This window comes from Idiotropiscis lumnitzeri, chromosome 2 (assembly GCF_059441095.1).
Source record: "Idiotropiscis lumnitzeri isolate Australia: NSW breed Sydney's pygmy pipehorse chromosome 2, RoL_Ilum_1.0, whole genome shotgun sequence".
Classification (NCBI taxonomy): domain Eukaryota; kingdom Metazoa; phylum Chordata; class Actinopteri; order Syngnathiformes; family Syngnathidae; genus Idiotropiscis; species Idiotropiscis lumnitzeri.
In genome coordinates, this window is record NC_142392.1 from 4,736,990 (window position 1) to 4,759,481 (window position 22,492).

The following is a 22,492-nucleotide window of genomic DNA, read 5'->3' on the forward strand; positions in this document are numbered from 1 at the left end:
CAGGACGATTTTTTTTTTCAATGCTATCTTGAAGGCTTTATGTTTGTTTTAGTTGTCTGATGACCTTTGGTAGTGAATTAAATAGAATAATAACACTAAGACTGATTTTTGTAGTTTTTCTGGCACCGTATAAAATTTTGATTTCCATAGTGTTGAATATTTTAATTTTATACCAATACAAATGCTTTTCATTTCAAGACCCTTGATTGAATTCTGCCTAGCAACCAGTGACCACCAAACAACCAGAATGTAAGTTTAATGTTAATTTTCCTTGTTTCGTTTTTTTTAACAGCAAAATTAAATTGCATAATTGTATGTATGTTTTTTCTTTGAGCAAGTTTACAGAAAATGTGGATAATTTCACCCTTTGCTTCGATTTTGCTCGGTTAAAAGCAGATACGAGTCTTGAGTTCTGCCTAGCAACACGTGATCACCCAGCAAAGGGAATCCGACAAGCTTGTATTTTAGTTGTCATAATTTGGGTTAACAACGACTTTCTTTTGGTTATCAACCAAATTATGGTTATTAATTTACTCGTTTAATTAATTTAAAAGTGTTTAAATAAGAGCAGTGTTTATTTCCTAATGCAGTATGTGGGCTATATTTGTCGCTGGAAATTTTACATTTCTATCAAAAAACTACTGTGCAAAAAAAAAAAAGTTGGTTCTACTTATTTACACTTTTGTTGAGGGGGAGCCACTTTTTTTTGTTTTCGTACATAATTATTTAGCATGAATATTAATGCAACACGTATCCACGCCCACAGTCCAGTCCAGTATTTTTTACAGTGTAACACTAAAAAAAGAAAAAAAAAAAGGGTGGGGGGGGTGTAATGCTCACGAGCATCAGCTGTGGGAGTGGGGGGCGGTCAATGTGGTGAGATTTGTCTCGCGTGTGCGTACGTGTGCACACGTAAGGCGGGCGAGTGCGGCGACGTGGATTTTTGGAGCTGCTTTCGCTTTTATTTCCACCTTCTTGTTGTTTTTTTTTTTTGCTTTTGTTTTCAGCGTTCCCCACGATGGATTACTGCGTGTGCGCACTTTTGCTGCTCTCCAGCGTGTCGTGCGTGTCTGGTGGTCAGTTCCCCAACGAGCACATGTGAGTACCAAAGTGACGGTTTGTTGTTTTTGTCTATTATATTTTCCCTAAAAGACGGCAACACGTGTCATCATTTTGGGTTGGAGGGGGATATCCAACTTGAGGAATATGTTTTTTTTTTTTTTTTTTTTGAAGGGGGGCGGGGTGATTATGCGTATGTCGGTGTGTGAATGTGAAACTTATATCTACAAAGTATGATGGTGAAATGTGTGTGCTCATTGCTTTATGTTTTTTTTTTTTCTTATAAATGTGCATTAGTGGGTTTTTTTCAGTTTCTTCAAACACACTATTTTTTATTACCCGTCTGCATATGAGTGTGAACAGACATTTTTGTGCACTCATTTGTTTGGACTCACTAAAAGACAATACAATACAAGTGTGCATTTTTTTTTTTTTTTATTTCATTTGTTCGGACACACACATTATTATTAATATATTTCTTTAATATTTTATATATTTGGACCCTCCCACCCAACACACTGTAGTGTTTTAAATATCCTTCACATAAGAATGTGTTTGTGTTCTGAGTTTATTTTGACATACAAACGCTATATTTTTTTAAAATATAAGTGTACAGGTGTGTCCTTGAAGTGCAGTCCGATTATTGTGAGTAGTAAGTAATAATAGATGTATTGACGTGTTACTAACATGTGGTGCAACTTTATTTTTAACACAACACATTCAACGTGGTCAAAACTATTGGGACACGACTCCACCCACTACCAGTGAAACGTAAACGGGCACCAAACTCATCTGAGTGTGTCTTGCAATCAATCAATAGGTTTGTCGTTAAAAAAAAAAAAAAATAGATAATCCAAAACCGTCACCGCCCTTGTTCTTCTCCCTCGCCCCGCCCCGCCCTCTTCCCCATTCCGAGTGGTTCTGAGCCACCGTGGCACTCAGCCTAATGGTCCGAGTGCGATGATGTCAGACTTGCCGAGTATATTTCGCTAAGTGGATTGATCCATGGCTCAATTGCGCAGGGCGGATACTCAACATGGCCGCTTCTATGGCGTTATAAATACTCTGATATTTACACTTTTTGTTCGCTCTTACCAAACCAGGCCTCGCCTTTAAAAGCCATACACACTCAAAGTCACAGATACTACAGTTGAATGTGAGGAACCCGTATCGGACAAAAATTGTAACTGCACCTCCAACCGGCACACGACATCGAGGTTTGATAAAATTGGAAACCTGTATGTGAAGTGGTTTCTTACACCTGTTGCGTTTGGCGAGCTAAACACAAAATTTTTCAGTGGGATCTCGTTGCGTGTTTTTTATGGCACAGTGCATCCTCTTGGTTTCCTTCTGTCTTTTTTGTCTCTTGCCTGAGGGGGGGGGGCAAGTGCGTCAACTTGACCCTCTCTGAAAAGTCCTGATGTCGTAAATCATCCGCGCAGTTGGCAACATGCGGACACATGACAAGAAGAGGAGACACCGTCGCCTTTCTCTATGTCGTGTATTGATTCTCGCTCCAAAACAAGACCTGTTCCTCTCCTTCTCTCTGCCATTTCTCCCACTCCCACCCCCCCACCCCACTTTTATCTTCTTTTTTTTTTTTTGAAGGCTAACTCGATTTCATGCTCAGCTAAAGAGCCATGCCTCTCTGCTCGCTGTCTTGTCTCTGGCAATCTCCGCCGTAATGTGAGGAGGCACTTTATATGAACACAACAACATCGAACAGGGGGGGTGGGCAGGGTGGAGTCAGGTTGACCGCACTTCAAAATATGGCGACGCAAAGTCAACGATGCGATGAACCCAAGCACTTAAATTGTTTTTGCGTTCCACACATGCTTCGATTGACTTGTCATCCTGAAAGAATTAGCAACCAAAAGTCAATCGCGGAGTTTCTCTCGCTCCCACTTTAATCCTCTCGGCCCCCGTCTCAACCTGGTGGGATTTATTTCGACTAGCTCCGCTCTTTGAGGAAGGGGGCGTCGACGCGATCCCGGGGCCTCGTCGGGGCGGCGGCATGACGTAAGCCGAGAAAGTTTTCTCATGGCAGATTTTTTTTAATAGGAAGTAACCCATGTGCGTACCTCACATCCCCTCGCTGCGCTTGGGGAATTTTTCCACTGCTCCGTTACCACGGCAACCTGGGGAATGGCTAACAGCTGTTTGGATGGCAGGCATGTCCAGAGCAGGAAGCACATCTGTATACTCGCATTCCAAGCACGGCGAGGTTTCCTTTTTTTATGAGCAGAGCAAGTTTTTTGCGAAAAAAAAAAAATAATGGTAGGTTAAATCATTTCCCTTTGAGGAAACATTTTCACCTAATATCTGCTCAAGCGCATCCCGTCAGGCACTCGAGGCGTTAAGTGCTTAAAATATGTCTGTGGCTCCTGAACGGACTGCGATGGCTTTCGCGCGAGTCCTCCTTAATGGAGCGCTCGTGGCGTTTAATCCGGTGTTCAGGGAACGAGGACCCACGACTGCGCTAACGTGTAGGCGGGCACTTAATTGGACATTTCGGCGACGGGTTCTGCGATTATACACACGGCCAGACGTGGTGTATTTTTTTTTTATATGTTGCCAACCAGTGAATTTTGTTTGAATTTTTGAATCAATCACTAAGTGGCGTAATGTCGTGAAATATAAAAGTAGGTTGGTGGCGCCCAGATCCGTTTCGTTTCTTAAGTGATAGGAACGATCTGGTTTGAGCTCCCACTTGGTTTCTTTGCTTGGCTGATTTGTCGAAAGAAAATCATTTGTTTTCCGTCTGGGAAGATAACAAGGTCGTGAGATGTTTACACGCGTAGCAATTACTGTTTTATTGACCTTAATACAAAAGATAGATGTCGTCGCTTGTCCCGTGGTGATATTTTATTTTATTTATTTATTTTTTTTTTAGATAAATTTAAATGAAAAGGTCACATCGGTAGAAAACAAATACTCCCACCCTGTCTCCCGCAAAATTGGATGCCGTGTGGTCTGAGCTCTTTTTAGCAATTCCCCAGAGTGACTCTGCTACTTTCATCCCCATCAGTCTCCGGGAACTCAATGAGGCGTCGCAATTAGGACCACCGTACGAGGATTTCAAGTTTCAGACCGTCCCTCCAAGGAATTGACGAGAACATCAAAATAGTATACCGTCTCCGTGACATCAAAAGCACTGGCCTCTGAATTTGAAAGTATGAGGTTGTTGGCGTGGAAATTCCCCGACTGGCTTTTGAGGCTTTTTTTCCTCATCTTAGTGATGTGGCGTCTAGCTTTGAGCGATCAATACCGCGGTCATTCGGTGGGCGTCGAATGTTTACGAGGTGGGTCGATCGCTACCCACCATGAACCGGACTGCCGGGGTCGTCGCCGTCGAGCTGACGATTCTCGTGTTCAGAGGGCGTTCCTTGGAAATTGATTTAATCAAGTTTTGTGTGGTGAAAAAATAACTCTGGATCAGTTGAGCGGCGATTGTTGATCATAGCAGGCGATGATTTGTGGTCTCCGGTCTGTCTCTGCCGTCAGTGACCCCACATTCACTCCCATTGACGGCTATATACGTCAAAAAGTCCATTCATTTTGCCGATGCTGGCAGTGAATGAGTTAAAAGATTTTGATGCAACAAATGTAGTCTATATGTGACTTTGTCCACCCCTGCTATTTACTCGTGTTATGATATATTCTCAGTCTTCAATGAACAGGCTTTGGCTGCTTCCTAAGGAGGCGTCATCAGTGACTCAGTGACAAACGTGCAAGTGAAAAAGACGCCCAGCGGCTCGCACGCTCCGATAACTTTCATACGGACGCCATCGATGTAGCCGCTAGCTCCATTCCTTCCCACGTCGTCACCTTCCCGATCTCGCCGGGAAAGGAATTCCACCGACGGGGGCAGGCGGAAAAAAGGAGCTGAGCAAAGACTTGGAAAAAGCCAAACGGTTTCCTTTGGTGCACTCTCGCTGCAATCAGCGTCCACCGGGGGAAGTCGCACATCCCGTTGTTACGCAAGCGGCGTCGATGGTTATTTGTGGAAGTGGCTAATTAGTCCACTCTGGATGGAGCCTTTCGAAATAAACAAGCGCCTTGAGATGTTACATTTAGCGTCACAACACACTCTCAAGATTTCAACGGAAAAATTTGACATCCTGACAGAATTCCGAGGTGCCTCCGATGGGAGTTATGTGCTGACAGAACTGTCCACCCTATATCTGCTCTCAGCAACAAGCAGCTGTCCCCCCTGCGAGGCTAAAAATGGCCGGCTCGCATTACACTGTATTTGCTTTAAATAAGATAACACGGTCAGTCAGGGGTCTTGTGTCAAACCCCCCCTCCCCAGACATGGCAGGCACGCACGATGTAAGCGGGAGATAAGGTTCATTTTCTTTGTGGAGTCACGCATGTATTTTTTTATTAACGTTGTCATTCAAAACCTAAGCGAGGTCTGTTGGCATATCGGCGCGTTTTGAGCTATTGAAGATACAAAACGTATTTATGTTTACAATGAAATCTATTTTTAAGATTTTTATTGAGAATATTCCAAAAATTTCAAAGGAATGCTAATGTTTAGCTAGCATATCGAAGGTTAGCATTTTTAGCTGGCAATTCAAGGCTAATATTTTAGCAGTAGTTCTCAAGTTGAAAATTTTCAGCCATCAGTGCTCATTGCTCATTTCAATCTGTTAATAGTAAAACATTTTTTGTGTCAGCAATTCTCACTGTGAACGCCACAATGTTTAGCTAGCAGTCCCACGAGAGAGCCCTAACTATTTTTTATTTATTTTATTTTATTTAGCAAACATGCTATTTTAAGACAGGAGTCCTACAAACTCTAAAATTTTCGTGGCATGGTATTGAATGGTAACATTTTTAGCTAGCAGTTCTAATAAATAGGGCTAGCATTTTTAGCCAACAGGTCTCACGATAAATGTTAATATTTTAAGTTAGCGCTTCTGTTTTTTTTTTTTGTTTTTTTTCAAGTTTTAGCCAGCAATGCTAACATTGTTATTGAGCAGTTCCAATAGTGAAACGAGCGTTTCTCAAAATGAACACTACAATCTTTAGACAGCTGCTTTCATAGTCATCACGACAAAGTTTAGCCAACATTTTGAGCCAGAATGAATTTTGATATTTTTATCCAGCAGGTGTCATCATGAATGCTAACAAATTTAGCTAGCTCTTTATGCTAATGGCCTTTGCCAAGTTTACCATCATAAATGCTATAAATTTTTAACCAGCATTTCTTGCCGTGAACATTTGGGGGAAATGACAAAAAGAAGATGAGAGTAAAATCTCCCGATGGTGTTGTGTTAAGCGTTAGCTCTGAGTGTCCTGTCGTTTCTTTTGAGAAGAATATATTAGGCGTCCGCGGCATCCCGCCACCCCGGGGCGTGACACTCACACTGCCGTCTATGAATAGCTCTCGCCTTAATGCACGTGCAGCCTATTCACTTGGCTAAACATTATTATTTCACGCTTTCCCCTTCAATACATGCTAGCATACGCTGTCATGCCGTGTGGACACACTCAACAAATGTCATTCATGAACTAATTGAGTGTGCTTTGCTTGTGCGTGTGTGCCCTCAGGATTAAAGAATGGGTGGATCAAATGCAAAAGGACTTGATCACGCTCACGGATAAGGCCAGCGGCATACAGAGTCTCACTCAGGTGAGTGGCGTCAAAGTTCAGGAAAAAAACGGAATTCACGAATTGTGAATCATCCTTCAGTTCTCTTTGAGCGACCTTCACTCAAACGCGTTATGCCACAGCTCTATTTATAGACGCTTCTCATTAGCGCTAATGCCGCACTTTACCTCACCTCATACTTATAGACAGCGCTGATTGAAGAGCTAATAATAATAATTGTATGCTCTTGTAATAACATGTCAATTTTAAGAAAAGATCATAAAACGACAAACTTTCACTTTAAATGATTATTTTAAAAAAAATTATTTTTTTTTTTACTCTTTGACTGGTTTGAACTTTCACAGCATGCAAAGTTGAAAAAGAGGGGCGACTTGAATTTTAATTAAACTTAGCCAAAAGCTCAGGAAGTCCTTCCAAAAAATTGTTTGGAGGGTGCCCAAGTCGCTGAAGAAAATGGATTAAAAAGTGAAAATAAAATGCTACTTGGTCACAAAATATGCGATTTTGTTTGACATAACAATGTCATCTTAACTACCGTGACGTAAAATAATAAATAATAATAATAATAAAAATCAAAGCTTTATGTTGTAGGTTGGTGGTACCATTCGTGAAAAACTACCCTGGCGTCTGCGTGTTGCTGTAAATGGCAACAAACCCAACTCAAACCGGTCGTGGGAAATATATAAAAGAGTAAACCGTTTCAGTCCCAGGAATACTCGCAAATCCTGCAGCAGAGTTGCTCTTTCATATTGTTCACCACCTGGGGGGGAAGAACCAATACATGCACTTGCCGTCTTGAGCGTCGGACGTTGAAAAAGGCCTCCAGGCTGTGAAATAATTGGCTCGGTTTGGCATTTGTGCGCTTTCCTTTCGCTTCTATTGCTCCAGCATATTCCGCAGCGGACTAAATGTCTTTTAGTTTTATGACGTAACCTGACATGGCCGTTCAATCCCTTGCCACCCCTTTTTTTTTTTTTGTTGATCAGCAAGGACTGAATGAGACGTCCACCAGGGTTGAACCCTTGAAAAGGAGATTTGTGCATCATAGGCAAAATAGCAAAAAAAATGGAAAAAACGTGACAAAATAAAATGAATAAATTAAATAAATAAAAAGAACGCTTTAAAAAATTAATTAAAAAAAATTCTTTGTAAAATAATTTCATACATGAAATTTCGGGGTTTATTTTCAACATATTGTAATAAAAACGAACAATCCTGCTCTAAAATTGAATTAAACTGAATATTAAAGAAAAAGAAAAAAAGTCCAGGAACTCACTAGAATGAAAAACCAAAAATTATTTTAATAAACATTTTTTTTTTTTTTTTTAGCAAACATAACATCCCTCATCATTTTGTCATCAGATCTACGAGAAACATAAAACGCACTTCAGCGTGGAGACCAACCGGGTGGAGGAGCTGGTGTCCACAGCCGCCGGGAACATCGAGAGATTGCTGGAAAGCCGCTCCAAAGCCCTCAAGGTGAGCGGTATCGCCGTCAAAATGGTGTTTGTTTTTGTGCTCAATGAGATTTGACTCGCGACTAAACGCCCAATTAAAGCCCCTGTTTCCACGGTTACCTTCTCATTGATTACACCCGTCAATCCCTCCGGCGTTTCGCGACAATTTAGATTTCGTGTTGGCACACAAGCAATAAAGCTTTAATTAGATGGTGTGGTTTTTCTTTTTCTTTTTCTTTTTTTTTTTTTTTCTTCAGGACCAAGAATTCCGGCGCGTTTTTCATACTATTTTTACCCCTTTGGTTGTATTTTGCGGAACTCAGCCTGTTTTGAGGGGACGGTCGGCAGGGACTTTTGCCGAGTATCGCATTTGTTACCATGACGACCGGGGCGGAGCTAGGGTGTTGTGCCGAGGCAAACAAACAGCTAATTGCTAAAGCTGGAGAAGAGAAGTGAGCACCTTTAACGACAATAAGCGCATTGTATTTTCACTCATGGTTGCAGCACTTCATTGGCAAATTGCTAAATTCTCTTGACATCTTTAATAACAGCTCATTTAAATTCTTGAGTCCAATTTCACGTTTTGCCACCGCAACGATCACATTTTTCTCAACCGTTGTCGTCATGGCTTCTATGTCCCAGAGTCAATTCCTATTGACCTCGTTCATTATGGATGTGCTCAAATACGCCGACACCTTCCGGCCATTTACTTCCATCGCTTTGACCTCTGCTTCTCTTTTAAGCCGCTTGGACCTGCTCACGGAGATTCAGGTCACCTCTGACTCCTGTGACTCTGTTCTCATTCATTATTGAAGAGTCACTCTTATCCAATACTGTGGTTCACATCCCAGATGGAATCGGCCGGTGTTTTTTCCCTCAACAGTGACAAGCGATCCCCAGATGTGTTTGTTTGTCATGTAATGTTGGGACATTTTGTTCTGACGACATAGCACAATCAAGGTTATTTTCTACAAGTGGCCACTCAAACTCCTGTTGCGTTCACCTTGAGGGAATCTCGTCGACCAGCTTGGGATCGCTGCCAAGACCGCCCACACGCACCGGGACAGACAGACAGAGAGGATGTCAGACAAAGATGGGGCTCTTTGAATAATGATCGGGGTTATTTTAAGGTCTGGGATTGCATTAGTGCTGGCAGTCGATCCGAAAGAGCCGTTGACCTCCCACCAGAGGCCGGGCCGCTGCCGGCGTCCTCTCTCGTTCCCGCGGCGACTCGCCATTGATGGAACGCCTCTTCATCTCCGACGTGTGGGATGCTAGGCCAAGTGGAGCCCCGAGATTTTTTTTTTTCGCCAACGGATGCGGCGGGTTACCATGACCGCCCCGGTTGCCAGGCAACCCGGCATCATAAACACACCGCATCCTCCCTCGGCGGTGAATCACCGGCGAAAAGTTTTCCCTGCAAATCTTCGCGGTGTTCATTAGGGTGTCACTTGAGTAACGACCCGTTGTGCGGTGGCGCGTAATTACAGTGGAGTCGCTGATCTCTACTGTGTGTGCGTTATCAAGCTGACACTCCTCGGCACGGCGTGGTTCGTTAGACGCTGCCGTTTCATTCCAAGCTCAGAAAAATGAATGTAGAACATGAGAGACGTGGCTATCATGTTGCCAGTCGCAACAGCAGATGCTTGGGGTTTGCTCTCCTGAGCCCCCCTTTCCGTCCCCCTCCACCCCACCTGCACATTGCCAGGCAGGTGGCAGCTGTTTGGGGGGCTTTGAAGTCCACACGGGTGCTGGGGTTGTGTTTACTTGCAAGGCGATACCTTTGGGAGAGCCAGAAAACAACTGGGCACTGGCGGTGCAGTGGCAAAGCAGGTTGGATTGCTGCCGTGCTGTTTAAAAAAAAAAAAAAATTGCAATTTCTTGGGTTGTCTATTGCATTTTGCATTGTGAGTTCGCAGACTTTCAAAATCAAGCGGTTGTTTTAAATACACAAAGTGGAATTTTCTCAGTGTTAATGTTAGTTTTGGCAATGAATTTTAATGCCAAATAAAGTCGTATCATTCAATCCACAAGACATACAGTCCCCGCCTCCCAAAGACGTATTTATACGTCTTAGGTTTTTTTTTTTTTTTTGGGAATCATAGCTCCGTCTTTTTATTCTGTTGGCCTCGTAAAATCAGTCAAAATCCAGAATTACGCTGGAATTGAGGGGTTTAAATGAGTTAATCGATGGACTAACGGATTTTGAACATTTTCGATAGTGACGGCCCTGTTAATGATGACATCACTCGCTGATTTCTATTTTCTATCCGAGCGTCTTTCGGCAGTTGTGTTGAAAAGTCACATCAGTGCCTGCTAATCAGCGATAGCTCGCTCACATGTTTGGGTGTGGGAGTGATTTCCAGCCCCAATGCCTCGCTTGTCTCCTCGGAGAAGTATGACTTAGCATTTTTTAGCACAATTAAAGGAACCCAACATAGCCTCGAGGCAAAGTTGCTTGCGCTCGTGCCAGCGCTGACTTTGAGCGGGTGACCGACTTAGCCCAAACGTCACTTAAACGTGCCACCATGTCGCCCCGCTGCCGATGAATTATGCAACTTCCACAGAGGAGGCGTTTTATGTTCTTTCTGTGTACTTTCTCATTCACCAGTCAGTCATTTTACATGTAAGTGGAACACTGGCCTAATAAATGTGGAAAATAAAATAAAAAAAATAAATAAAAAAAACAGCCCTCAAGGGTTTCGTGTTTGCGCTCCGCCGAATCACAAAGGCACGGCGTGATCCTTGCGACTGTATTGTTAAATTCCACACGATGACTGACTGAATAATTCATCATCTTCATTTTTATCATCACATTTTTTTTTTTTTTTTTCTAAATGGCCTTGAGTGTTGCGTTGGCGTTCAAGTCACCAGTAGGCTTGGGATTTGAGAACTTCCTGTGGGAAATTAATAGTACGCCACTTTTGTGGACCAGCTACAAGATTAAAAGATGGGCGCATTATAAACCCATTAACCAAGTCATTATGCCCAAATATGGGCGCGTGCACAATAGGTGTTTGGGGAGGAGAGTTTAATTATAGCATGTCGCGTGGCGAGTCCTAATTTTCACTCATTGGCCAGTTTCAAGAGCTGCAACCAAATGATCGAATGCATTTTTATGTCTTTTAGAGGCTGGCAACGGAGGCGGAAATCTTCCAAATGTATCACGAATGGCAAGTCAACAGCGAGGTGAGTGGGGAATTTATAACTGCCATGAGATTACGATACACTATCCCGGATAGCGTTTAATTATTGTAAAACTGTGAGGAAGAATGAAACAACACATTTTAGTTGTTTTCTTCATTCACTGTCAGCCTAGGAAAAATTTGAATATACATTTTGGCGTGTATATCCGTCAATGGCAGTGAATGAGTTAACTTGTTTACTACCATTGACGGCTAAATACGTTTTTTATTTTTTTTTTACTCGGCCCGTAGTGAATGAGTTAAAAGTCAATTATCTCCATTTGTCATGACTACATATGCATATCATTTTCCGCAAACTATTGTAATTTACATTTGGTCTAACCAATTTCCCACTTGTCTCCCGTCTTTTCCCAGCCCGACAAAATCGTCTACTACAACGCCAAAGACGACGTGAGTACACGTGTGTCTTTATCGTGTATTTGGTGAACTTTTACTCGCCTTCACGCGTCAAGAGCACACTCCACTGCCCCCCGCCCCCGTGGCCTCAGACATCATGTGTCGCCTCCGATAAGCCGGGATCGGCGTCTCGTTCCCGTGCGCTGTCGCGGTGGGAAAGCAACGCGCGCACCCTGAGCGCACTCCTGTCACTCTGTGTTTGACTGACAGAACACACCCCTTCCCTCTCTCGCACTTTCAGGGACCCACGTTTGGATTTCACAATATCGGTCTGTAGGCATGAATTGAACATGATCTTTAATAAATAATTTTTTTAGCTACATGCCGAAGCGACAGGTTGTGCTGTAAACGACAAGGATGTTTTTAGCCAATCAGATCGTTGAAAAAAGGCACTTCTGGAAAAGAGGAAATAATAAATAAAATTAATAATAAAAAAATATATTTTTTTTTTTATAGAATTAAAAAAACAAAAATTAATTGTTGGGGCTTTACTGTAAAACATTGTGAGCCAAACTCCATAGAGAAATGAGCAAATTTAAAAAAACAATCAGCGTCGACAAATGTCGGGTAGCCAGGAATCGAACACGCTTCCAATCACGACACCCGACAAGAGTATACACGCGTTCAGCGACACGTTTTCCAACTCTTGCCGTGTCGTTCCTTACGCAGCTCAATCAGACGGAGAAGAAGAACCGCTACGTTCCAGAAGACTTCCACGTGGACCCCGACTTCCAGCGTCTGGTCTCGTACAACACCACGGCCGTCCACATCCCCACCGACATATACGAGGGCTGTAAGTGTAAAATTTAAAAGAAACACTTTTTATTACTTAACTCGCCTGTCTAGCTTTTTTTCGTTTGGGCTTCGCGTCATGCGCCCCCTATTTCCCCTCCACTCATTCTCTCCCAAGGGAAAGACGGCCATATTGACAACACTGAGGCGAGCTGGCATTTCCATGGCAACGGTGTCACAAAGACACCCGCTAACTGGATTTACGACGACTTTGTCTAGACCAGCCCGGCGTCCTTGTCGCCTCTATGTTTTCTTTTTACGAATGTCACCCCTCTCATGCTTTTTCTCAACATTTCCCACTTTTCTGCACAGCTAATCATCTTCTCCAATCCCGGCTATTAATAGAAGTGACAAATTTGCGCGACCAACCCCTCCCTACGCGACTAATATTCCATCTTATCCCACATTAGTCGCGCTTGATTGGATTCTATTTTCCTTCCTGATCCATTCCAGCAAGAGGGATCCATCTTCTATCATGCCGTGAATCACAGCGTGTGAGTGTCACGTTCCTCGCACGGCGCCCGTCCTCTGCCCTCTCCGCTCATTAGGCAGATCGGCGTGGACGAGCGGCGCGAAAGGAGGGCCTCGGCGGCCCCCGCGGCCACATATCTGATGCCCGTTTGCGCCGACGCTGTGTGGCACCTGTCAGGCCGAGGCGGGCGCGCGGCGGTGACGTGCCGCGATACCGCCGCGCCGCCACCGTGTGCTCTCGAGCCGCCTCCCCGCGGCCCGGCTCGCGGCGTGGAAAGAGATTTCCCCCTTCCTCCGTGTCCGGTTTCATTTGTGACTGTGGCTACACGTGGCCAAAAATATCGGGACACCTTCTGGAGGTGACAAGTTGATCACTGTGTAAATACTTTTGTCTCTGTTTTATTTATTTTTAATTACAAACAGACACATGCATTCTTTTTAATCAATCTCTGATCTCCAGAAGATAAAGCCTGTCCCAATACTTTTGCTCATGCATTATTTTAAAATTTTTTGACCAGGGGTGTCAAACTCAAATACACAGTGGGCCGAAAAGTGAAACTTGAACTAAGCCGCGGGCCAGCATTGAATTTTTTAAAAACAATATAAATGCAGATAATTTTTTTTATTGAAAAATTTTATTACAATTGCTTTTTTAATGCAATACAATGTTTAGTTTTCAAAATTACTATTATCATTTTGAATATTACTATTATTATATATTATGTAAATGTCATTTGGTATAACCTCGCGGGCCAATTCTTTTTACACTGAGGGCCAAATTTTGCCCGCGGGCCAGAGGTTGACACCCATGTCTTAGACCATTTAATATTAAACGACAGCTCCACACAAACACACACACAACATTTTTGGGGGAGAACTAAAGCATCTTACAAGTAAAGATGTGTCCCATTACTGTAAATCTGTGTTTTATTTATTTATTTATTTATTTATTTTTAATGATGGACAAAAATATTGTGAGTGTGCAAGGGGAAATCTGCCCCAATGCTTTCCATTTTGCGTTGTACAACGCTAAATATGTCTGCAGCATGTCCTTGCAAACACTTGAACGTCCTCAATGACCTAATCAGACGATGGACACGTTTTGATTTTTTTTTTTTTTTTTTTTTTTACGACTCGTAGAAAAGTCATTTTTCTTCCGACTGGATTTAAGATCATGCGACGGGCTTTTTGACACAAAGATGGCAGCGGCATACAGAACAGCGATTCAGGCGGCCGACTGGTTGTCAGCGAGCAGACGTGACGATCGGCCACCTTTCGCCACTTTGCTCGCCGCCGCTTAATTGCCGTCAGCGGCGCGGGATGGGCGATGATGCGCAGACAGACGCCCGTCCGCCCTCTTGGTCACCTCGGTCGTAGATTACCACTTTATGGCCATTTTTAATCTAAAGTGTGAGGAAAAAAAGCGCAATTCCCCAACTTTACCACTAGGGTGATTTTTTTTTTTAGTTATTTAGCAGTCTTGTTTGGGACTGAGCGCGGTGGTGACGTCACCGAAGCACATTTGTCCAGACGGGGCGTGCGAGAGTCCAAATCGTGAGCGTTTATCACAGAGGGCCGCACGCTCGGCTCCACGGGGAGCGCTCGAAGGAGGGGCCAGGGGGCGTCTTCATACCCTACAAAGCATGGAAAGTCAGCCTAGCTGCAGGGCGACGTGGTGGCGAGGAGGAGGATTCCCCACGGAGAGACGTGGGAGGCTTGGATGGAAAAAGATGATATTAGGGGGCAATTTATAGCCGGGCTGCTGCTTGGTGTCGCAATGCTGAACCAGACTGCATTTCTGTTATTAGGTGTCAATGATATATTTTATACTTCTCCCTTTAAAAATGAGATGACCTCATCGGATGCTGACTGGCGCCAAAACCATCTGTCAAGTCCATTTATCGGTTGTATTTTCACCATGTGTGAGTAAATTACAGTCGCCATCATTCAAAATGAGCTCAACTCGATTGAGTGCATTCGATGCTGTATTTTATTTACCATGTGTCGACTTTATGCCGATGTGCGTGAGTGTATTACAGCTGAGTTGTGGACCAATCGTGTCAAATTTTACAGCCACTATCATTCTGAACGAGCTCAATTGGACCGAGGCGTTGGAGGATGTTTTCCGGCGAAACAAAGAAGAAGACCCCACGCTCCTCTGGCAGGTGTTTGGTTCCGCCACCGGATTGGCTCGTTACTTCCCAGGTGAGCCCGAAGCCATCTCGGAAACATTGACCGCGGGCAAAGTCGTCTTAAAAGACGGGGCGCTGTGTGCACGATGCGTCACCACTTTAGTGACGAGTACATGCATGCCTCCATCTTGCGACTTTTGGCAACAATGACTCACTTTCGGACTCATTCGCACTGTCAAAACTTGACACTTCTCCTTGCCGCTGTGTTTAACTTTGAAATGATGGCCTCAGAAGTTCAAAAGAATAAAGACAGTCAGCCAAGTGGCATGACGGCACCTCGAGGCCACGCTTGGGACTAAATGAGTGTTTATTTGTGTCGAAACACAGCTTCTCCATGGATCGACTCCAGCAAATCGGCCAATAAAATCGACCTCTACGACGTTCGCAGGCGGCCATGGTGGGTGAAGATCTACGCGGGCTCTTACGGCCGAACAAAAACTAACGTGTCGTTGCGGTTACCCGGCAGGTACATCCAGGGAGCGGCGTCGCCCAAGGACATGCTGATCCTGGTGGACGCGTGAGTAAAAAGATTGCGATTCAACGCACAGTCAGCTGGAATAAGTGCTTTATGCGGGAACCCTTTGACTGTTGACCCTGCATCAACCCGCGGGCGAGCGCAGAGGACGACTCGGCCATTTACAGTCCACGCAAAAAAAAAAAAAAAAAAATGCCCTCATGTAAAATGCCAGGTTATTTTTGTACGACAGAGCATTGGGAGTGAGGACCTCTTCCAAGGCTTAAAGTCACAGAGTCCAATAAGAAACAGTTTTAAATGCACAATGTAAATTCCTCGTAGGAATCACAGATATTTTTAATTAGATAAAAAAAAAAAAGCATAAAAATAATGTTGCACCGTTGCTATTTTGATTCAAAAGTAGTCCTCATTTTATCTCTATATGTCACTATAGTTTGACACTCTCCCGACATGTAACCTTCCATTTTTTAATTTGATCACATTTAATTATTTTTTTTAAATTGTAAATATTTTAAATATATTTCTTATATTTTTTTTTATATCAGTCTGTCACTCACTTGACATAAGTTTGCTTCTTTTTTTTATTTCAAACATTGCAAAAAATAGCAATTATTTTTTTTATTGAAAATATTTTAAATATATTTCTTATAATTAAAAGAAATGTTTAGCCATTTTTTAAGCCAATTTTTTTAAAACAGAGCAAAATAATAGAGCCGATTGAAACTTTGTGTTTGCCTTATATTATTATTTTGAATTTTGAACATTTCATGGCATTATATATATATATATATATATATATATATATATATATATAATTAAAAAAATGTTTTTTTTGTTTTTTTTTTAATCAGTGCTATGAAGTTTTATTTGACATTCTAAATTTTTAAATGTAAGTACTGCAGCATAAAACGTGTTGTCAACTCTCTGCAGGAGCGGCAGCGTGTCGGGCCTGACCCTCAAGCTGATCCGAACGTCCGTCAGCGAGATGCTGGAGACGCTGGCGGACGACGATTACGTCAACGTCGTCTATGTGAGTTCTCTCTATTTTTTTTAAGAATTAATTATTCGAAAGACCATCCCATAAAGGGAAAAAAAATCGACTTTTGATTTTCAAACGACACTTACTATTCGCTTGGGGTCAAAGTTCACATTCTACTGTAGTATCTGTGACTTTAGGTGTGTATGGGTTTAAAAAGCAGCCTGGTGAGTGACGTGGGCGTCAGCGAATTAAAGTACAGTTGCAAGATGGATCTTTCATTCAACCGCCGATGTACTTTGGAGTTGGATTCTGTCGCTTTCTTATCGCAGTTTGACCTTTTTGTGCGTGTTGTATGTCAAGCACACGTTATGTAATGCCGTCTCATTGGCCCAACATATGCGCTCGCGTGACGCGTTTGACTAATCGATGAGCCCGCGTCGCACGCCTCCGTTATAAGAAACACGCTAAATCAGGCATGGATGCGTTCACTGACACTGGGAATATTCATCATTTTAAGCGGCGAGCGCACACGTCCTGTGATTTTGAAAATACGGCGTATCCGTGGAACGGGATTGCATGTGAAAAGAAATCTGCAAATCCGCTCGGTGTCGCTCCGCCCGGCGTGAACGCCAATGGCATTTATTTCCATTTGCGCTTCAAAGGAGCCATTGATCGCAATTTCCTTCGCTCTGCCTTGATGGAGCCATGTGTCTTGTTTTCTCTGTGTGTGTGTGGGTGTGGGGGGGGGGTGTGTTTAGGCTTCAAATCAGCTAAAAGCATTTCAAACTAATGCAATTAGTCAGCACTGCAATCACAATATTGATGTTTTTTTTTTTTTTAATCAACCCGCCGTAAGCCTTCATAATTGAATAGGACCTTGTGCGTGTGTGTGCGTGTGAATGTGTGTGTGGCAGGTATGTCAATTCATTTACTTACTTAAAAGAATAGAAAAAAAAATCTATGAAATATTGCCCATTAAATTGCATTATTATGACATGAGTTTTAAATCATCCTCCCAAGTAAAAAAACTAATTAATTAAAAATAATTCAAATTCAAAACTTAATCCAATTAGTTTGGTGGCCGCCACTTGAAGTCTATCGTTTGTTGAATCATGCTGACTTGTCAAATCTCCTCTAAAAACAAGATAAAACTAACTAATAATGCAAAATCTCAAACTATTCGAACTCTGGCTTGCATGACTTGACCGTCGAATCTTTTGAGTTGTTCCATAATCAGTATTTGTGTCATTTTGCCTTCTTTCTCCTCCTTGCTATCCTTCCATCTGCTCCTCTAGCCTCCTTCGGTCTGTAAACCTTCGCCTTATTTTATGACAAACGCAAAGCCGATGTGTCATAAAACATGCTCTTACCGGTGATATTTTACGTCACGTGCATGATGGAGCACCGCCACATATTTCCGCGACAAATATGTGCCCGTGCGTCTCCTCTGCGTCCCCTTCGTCATCCCGCCTTCCTTCTCCCTGTTTGCCCCCCCCCCCCCTCGTCCTGACGTCAGTTCAACGACAAGGCCACGCACGCCGCCTGCTTCGAGAACCTGGTGCAGGCCAACGTGCGCAACAAGCGCATCCTCAAGGACGCCGTGCAGGGCATCAGCGCCAAGGGGACCACCAACTACAGGCGCGGCTTCGAGCTGGCCTTCAAGCAGCTCGCACAGGTGGGCAACCAAATGTTTCATCGAAGAGTCGTCATAAACACAACTAATTGAAGCTTTATGTTAGTTTTCCCGCCTTAAATGTGAGTTAATTTGGTAATCTGGATTGGATCTGGATTTAATTTGATGTTAGTTTGCATGCTAGCTGTTGTTTTATCGCTGAGGCATGTCTTGACGTGACTGCGCCCTTTAATGCGGTGCGCCCTCCAGTTGTGAAAATCTGCTACAGTAAAATTGTATTTGATGTATTTTCTTTTGATTTCGATTAGTTTATTTTTATTTATAATATTTCTTTGCATTTTTCACAAGTGTTATTTTTTGTTTTTATTGATGGTGTTTTATTTTATTTTTGTACATTCTGTCTCATTGAATATGTTTATCTAATTACATTTTAATTTATTACAATGTATAAAAAAAAGTAGATTTGAAATTTTAGGATGTTGGAGTTTAATTTTACACATTTACTGTACAGTATTTAGTTTTAATAGTAATTTTACTTATTTTCATTATTTTTTTAATGTATTAAATCATACTAAAATGTAATACAATATTGTTTCATTTAATTGTATTTTCATTGAAGTTGTTTAATTTTTTTGTATTTTATTTTTATTTGGATGTAGTACATTTTGATAATTACTTTTATTTTTTATGAGCGCATTTTGTTTTGCTTATTTTTGAATAATGTTATGAGCATAATCAAGTTAGACAAATGAAATTCTCTTAAAAATGCGACAAATTTTTACGAGCATTTTTGTTCCATGCATTTTTTTAACGGATAAAGCGTCACCACATTTTTACCCTCCATTAAACGGTATGAAGTTGCATCGGTGAGTGTTTGTCTCCCTCTTGTGGCCAACACTTGCACTTATTTTTGTATTCTTTTTCTTGCAGATGAACGTGTCTCGAGCTAACTGCAACAAAATCATCATGCTCTTCACCGACGGAGGCGAGGAGCGCGCAGAGGAGATTTTCAAGACGTTCAACCCTAAGCAAGCCGTGAGCGGCCACTTTTAAAAAATTATTTTAACTAGTCTAAATGACAACATTTTTCTCTCCACACAGGTGCGCATCTTCACATTCTCAGTGGGTCAACACAACTACGACAAAGGGCCCATTCAGTGGATGGCTTGCACCAACAAAGGTATGTGTGATTTTTTTTTTTTACCAAAAGTCGTCAGAATTAATTCAGCTCATTTGTTCTCAGGTTACTACTATGAGATCCCATCCATTGGGGCCATTAGGTTGAACACTCAGGTAAAGAGCACAGTGAGGCAACACAGCATTTTATGTGAAAAAAATAACTAACTTATTCATGTATTGATGTTTTAATTTTTGCAGGAATATCTGGATGTTTTGGGCAGGCCCATGGTCAAAGCCGACCGCAAGGCCAAACAAGTCCAGTGGACCAACGTGTACCAGGATGCACTGGTAACATCTGCCGTCTTAAACTAAGCTGCACAATGAAATGATAAGTAATGTCTGAGAGATAAGCATTCACATGAATTCATCAAAGTAACTAATAATTTGATTTCTTTGGAGCTGGGAAAACACGTAGTAGCGGTACATCATATATACATATACATACATACATATATATATATATATATGTATATATATATATATATAAATAAAATTGTATTATATTTATTTTTTTAATAATTTATTTATAATTACTACGGTACTTTTCTTTTATTTTTTATTTAACTAATTTATTTTTAATTTAATTAATTTATTTTTATTTAATTTTACTTGATTATACTTATTTATATTGGATTTTTTTAAAGATTATATAATTTTATTATATTTTCTATTTACTTTCTTTGTTTTTTTTTTATATCTATTGTTTTTTATTTTTCTCCCTTTCATTTTATTGCCATGTTTATTTAACTGTATTTAATTGTATTCAATTATTTATTTTTAATATTTCGTCATTTATTTCAGCGATACCATTGTTTTTTTGTGTTTGATTTAAACACGCTGCAAGTCACATTGCTAAAGTGTGATGGAAGAATAGAAAAAAAAAATAAAATCCCGTTTGCGCAACTTACTACTAGTTTTATCTTTCTTTTGCTCATTTGTATCCTGAATTGGCCCTAAATGCATGAAATTGGTCATAAATAAGTGATGCCGTGAAAAGACAGAAGACAGATGTGGAGATTACACAGGGCGGCACCATTTTGGAGAGAAAAACAAAATGTCCATTTTTAAAAGTGCAAATACTTGCTGCTTGTTATCTGGCTCAACTCACGCTCAACCCGCCGCTAATCGACCCCACAAACCCGATTGATGGATGAACTTTTTATTTTGCCGCATTGAAAACATTTTTTCACATCACTGCGAGCCGGCGGCGTTTTGCACGGTAAAAGCGACAGCGCCGATAAGAACGCGCCGAGCCAAAATGGACGCCCCATCCCTTTGGGCTGATAAGATGCTGACACAAAATGTCTCTGGGCTTCGTTACTGGGACAAGCAGCTCCCTTTTTTATGCTTTAACACTCAACATGCTGAGAACCACTTGTGTTTTTTTGTGTTGTGTAACTTGTGCATGTTCAACAGGAGCTGGGACTCGTCATCACTGGAACCCTACCCGTCTTCAACAAGACCAACACAGGATCCAAGGTAAGAGTTTTTTTTTTGTATTTATTTTTGTTATTTCTTTATTTATTTTTTGGGGGAGCGATGCTGAGAGACGATCATTCATGTTCACCTTTATTAAAAAAACGTATATGAAAGCATTGAATCAAATAAATTAATTAATTAAAACAATTAAAAAATATAAAGTCATGCATTTTATTTTTTTTAAAATATATTTTGAGTCTATGAATGCAGAAGTTTAAATATTCACACCAAATGTATATTGGATTAAAAAATACTCCATAAAATTGCTGAGAATCAAGTGTTCACACCTTTCTAATTATATTTCTTCCGATTTATTTTTTATTACTACTCCATGACATCACACCAGTCTTTTATATTAGGTTTTTTTTTGTCAGTTTGTACAGTAAATGCTGGGAGACGCACATTCTCGTTGATTCTATTTTAGGTCACGATAAATTATACTGTACATGCTGGGAGACAAGCATTCGTGCAAATTATTTTTACATCCGGACTATAAACATGAAACAAGCATTCACACTAATTCTACGTTGGGTGACAATTAAAATATAACCAAGAAAGAAGCATTCACTCTTCTCTTTTGTTTATCAGATTTTATTTTTAAAAAAAAATCCAAGAATGCTGAGAGTCAAGCATTTACGCAGACAGTGATTTATAGAACGTCATTATTTGGGGAAAAAAAACACATTGTACAAATTCTGAGAGTGACTATTAATGTCTGACTTTAAAAATGATGATGCTACTTATGCTAAGAGACAAACATTCCCACCGATTCTTATTTTCGGCTGAGAGATGAGGACCACATTTAGAATAGGAACATTATTATCTTTTTATTATTTTTTTTTCTAATGCTGAGACACGACATCACTTAACTTTTATGCAATGGTGCGTTCCAAAAAAAAGCATTTTTATATAAATGCTGAGAATCAAGCATTCAGCATCTGTCAACAATCTCCTAGCGGATGAGTGTCATTTTCATTACATCCAGTACATGCGATACTCTGACTCCGGGGGGACGTTTTTAACTCGTCCTTGACGTTTCGTCACTTCTCCCCCACGCGTTCCGCCACTATCAAGGTCGGCAGCGCAAGACGAGCGGATCAAACCCGCGGCTCGGCGAGAGACAAATGACGGCGCGACTAAAGTGGGTCAAGATGAGTTTACGCGCCGGGGTTGCTTTCCGTCGCCGCTTGGCTGGAAATACCTCAGCGCTGACTCATGGCGGCATGTTAGGCTTTTGGGAATGAAACTTTCCAGATTTCAATTGCGGCTCATTTCCTCTAAAGGAGGACTCGGAGGAGCGTCGTAATTAGCCCCTCCGGCAATGCATTGTGGGTTTGACTTGTTTATTTTGTGCTTTCAATTTCTTTTGAACAGAAATCTCAGAACCAGCTCATCTTGGGCGTCATGGCCATCGACGTCTCGCTGGAGGACATCAAGAGGCTCACGCCGCGTTTTACTGTAAGATGGTCAAATCATTAATTCATTTAATCCCAGAAATGTTCACTCGAGGAAACCCTTCAATTCCAGCGTTTTTCTGGATTTTGACTGATTTTG

At 41.6% G+C, this 22,492-nt stretch overlaps 1 protein-coding gene across 4 annotated transcripts in view; it reads left to right on the forward strand.

Annotated features, from left to right (window-relative positions):
- The first annotated feature begins 870 nt into the window (after positions 1-870).
- The window catches only part of cacna2d1a (calcium voltage-gated channel auxiliary subunit alpha2delta 1a), a 40,328-nt gene continuing 18,706 nt past the window's right edge, over positions 871-22,492 (forward strand). For all 4 annotated transcript variants that reach the window (XM_088287209.1, XM_088287219.1, XM_088287228.1 and 1 more), the window contains exons 1-17: positions 871-1,098; positions 6,619-6,700; positions 8,042-8,158; positions 11,266-11,325; positions 11,697-11,732; positions 12,408-12,531; positions 15,075-15,206; positions 15,521-15,590; positions 15,660-15,710; positions 16,599-16,698; positions 18,164-18,322; positions 19,211-19,315; positions 19,382-19,460; positions 19,524-19,573; positions 19,658-19,747; positions 20,876-20,938; positions 22,313-22,396. In XM_088287209.1, the coding sequence (XP_088143335.1) occupies positions 1,019-1,098; positions 6,619-6,700; positions 8,042-8,158; positions 11,266-11,325; positions 11,697-11,732; positions 12,408-12,531; positions 15,075-15,206; positions 15,521-15,590; positions 15,660-15,710; positions 16,599-16,698; positions 18,164-18,322; positions 19,211-19,315; positions 19,382-19,460; positions 19,524-19,573; positions 19,658-19,747; positions 20,876-20,938; positions 22,313-22,396 (1,482 nt within the window). In that variant the 5' untranslated portion in view covers positions 871-1,018. The remainder of the gene's footprint in view (positions 1,099-6,618; positions 6,701-8,041; positions 8,159-11,265; positions 11,326-11,696; positions 11,733-12,407; positions 12,532-15,074; positions 15,207-15,520; positions 15,591-15,659; positions 15,711-16,598; positions 16,699-18,163; positions 18,323-19,210; positions 19,316-19,381; positions 19,461-19,523; positions 19,574-19,657; positions 19,748-20,875; positions 20,939-22,312; positions 22,397-22,492) is intronic.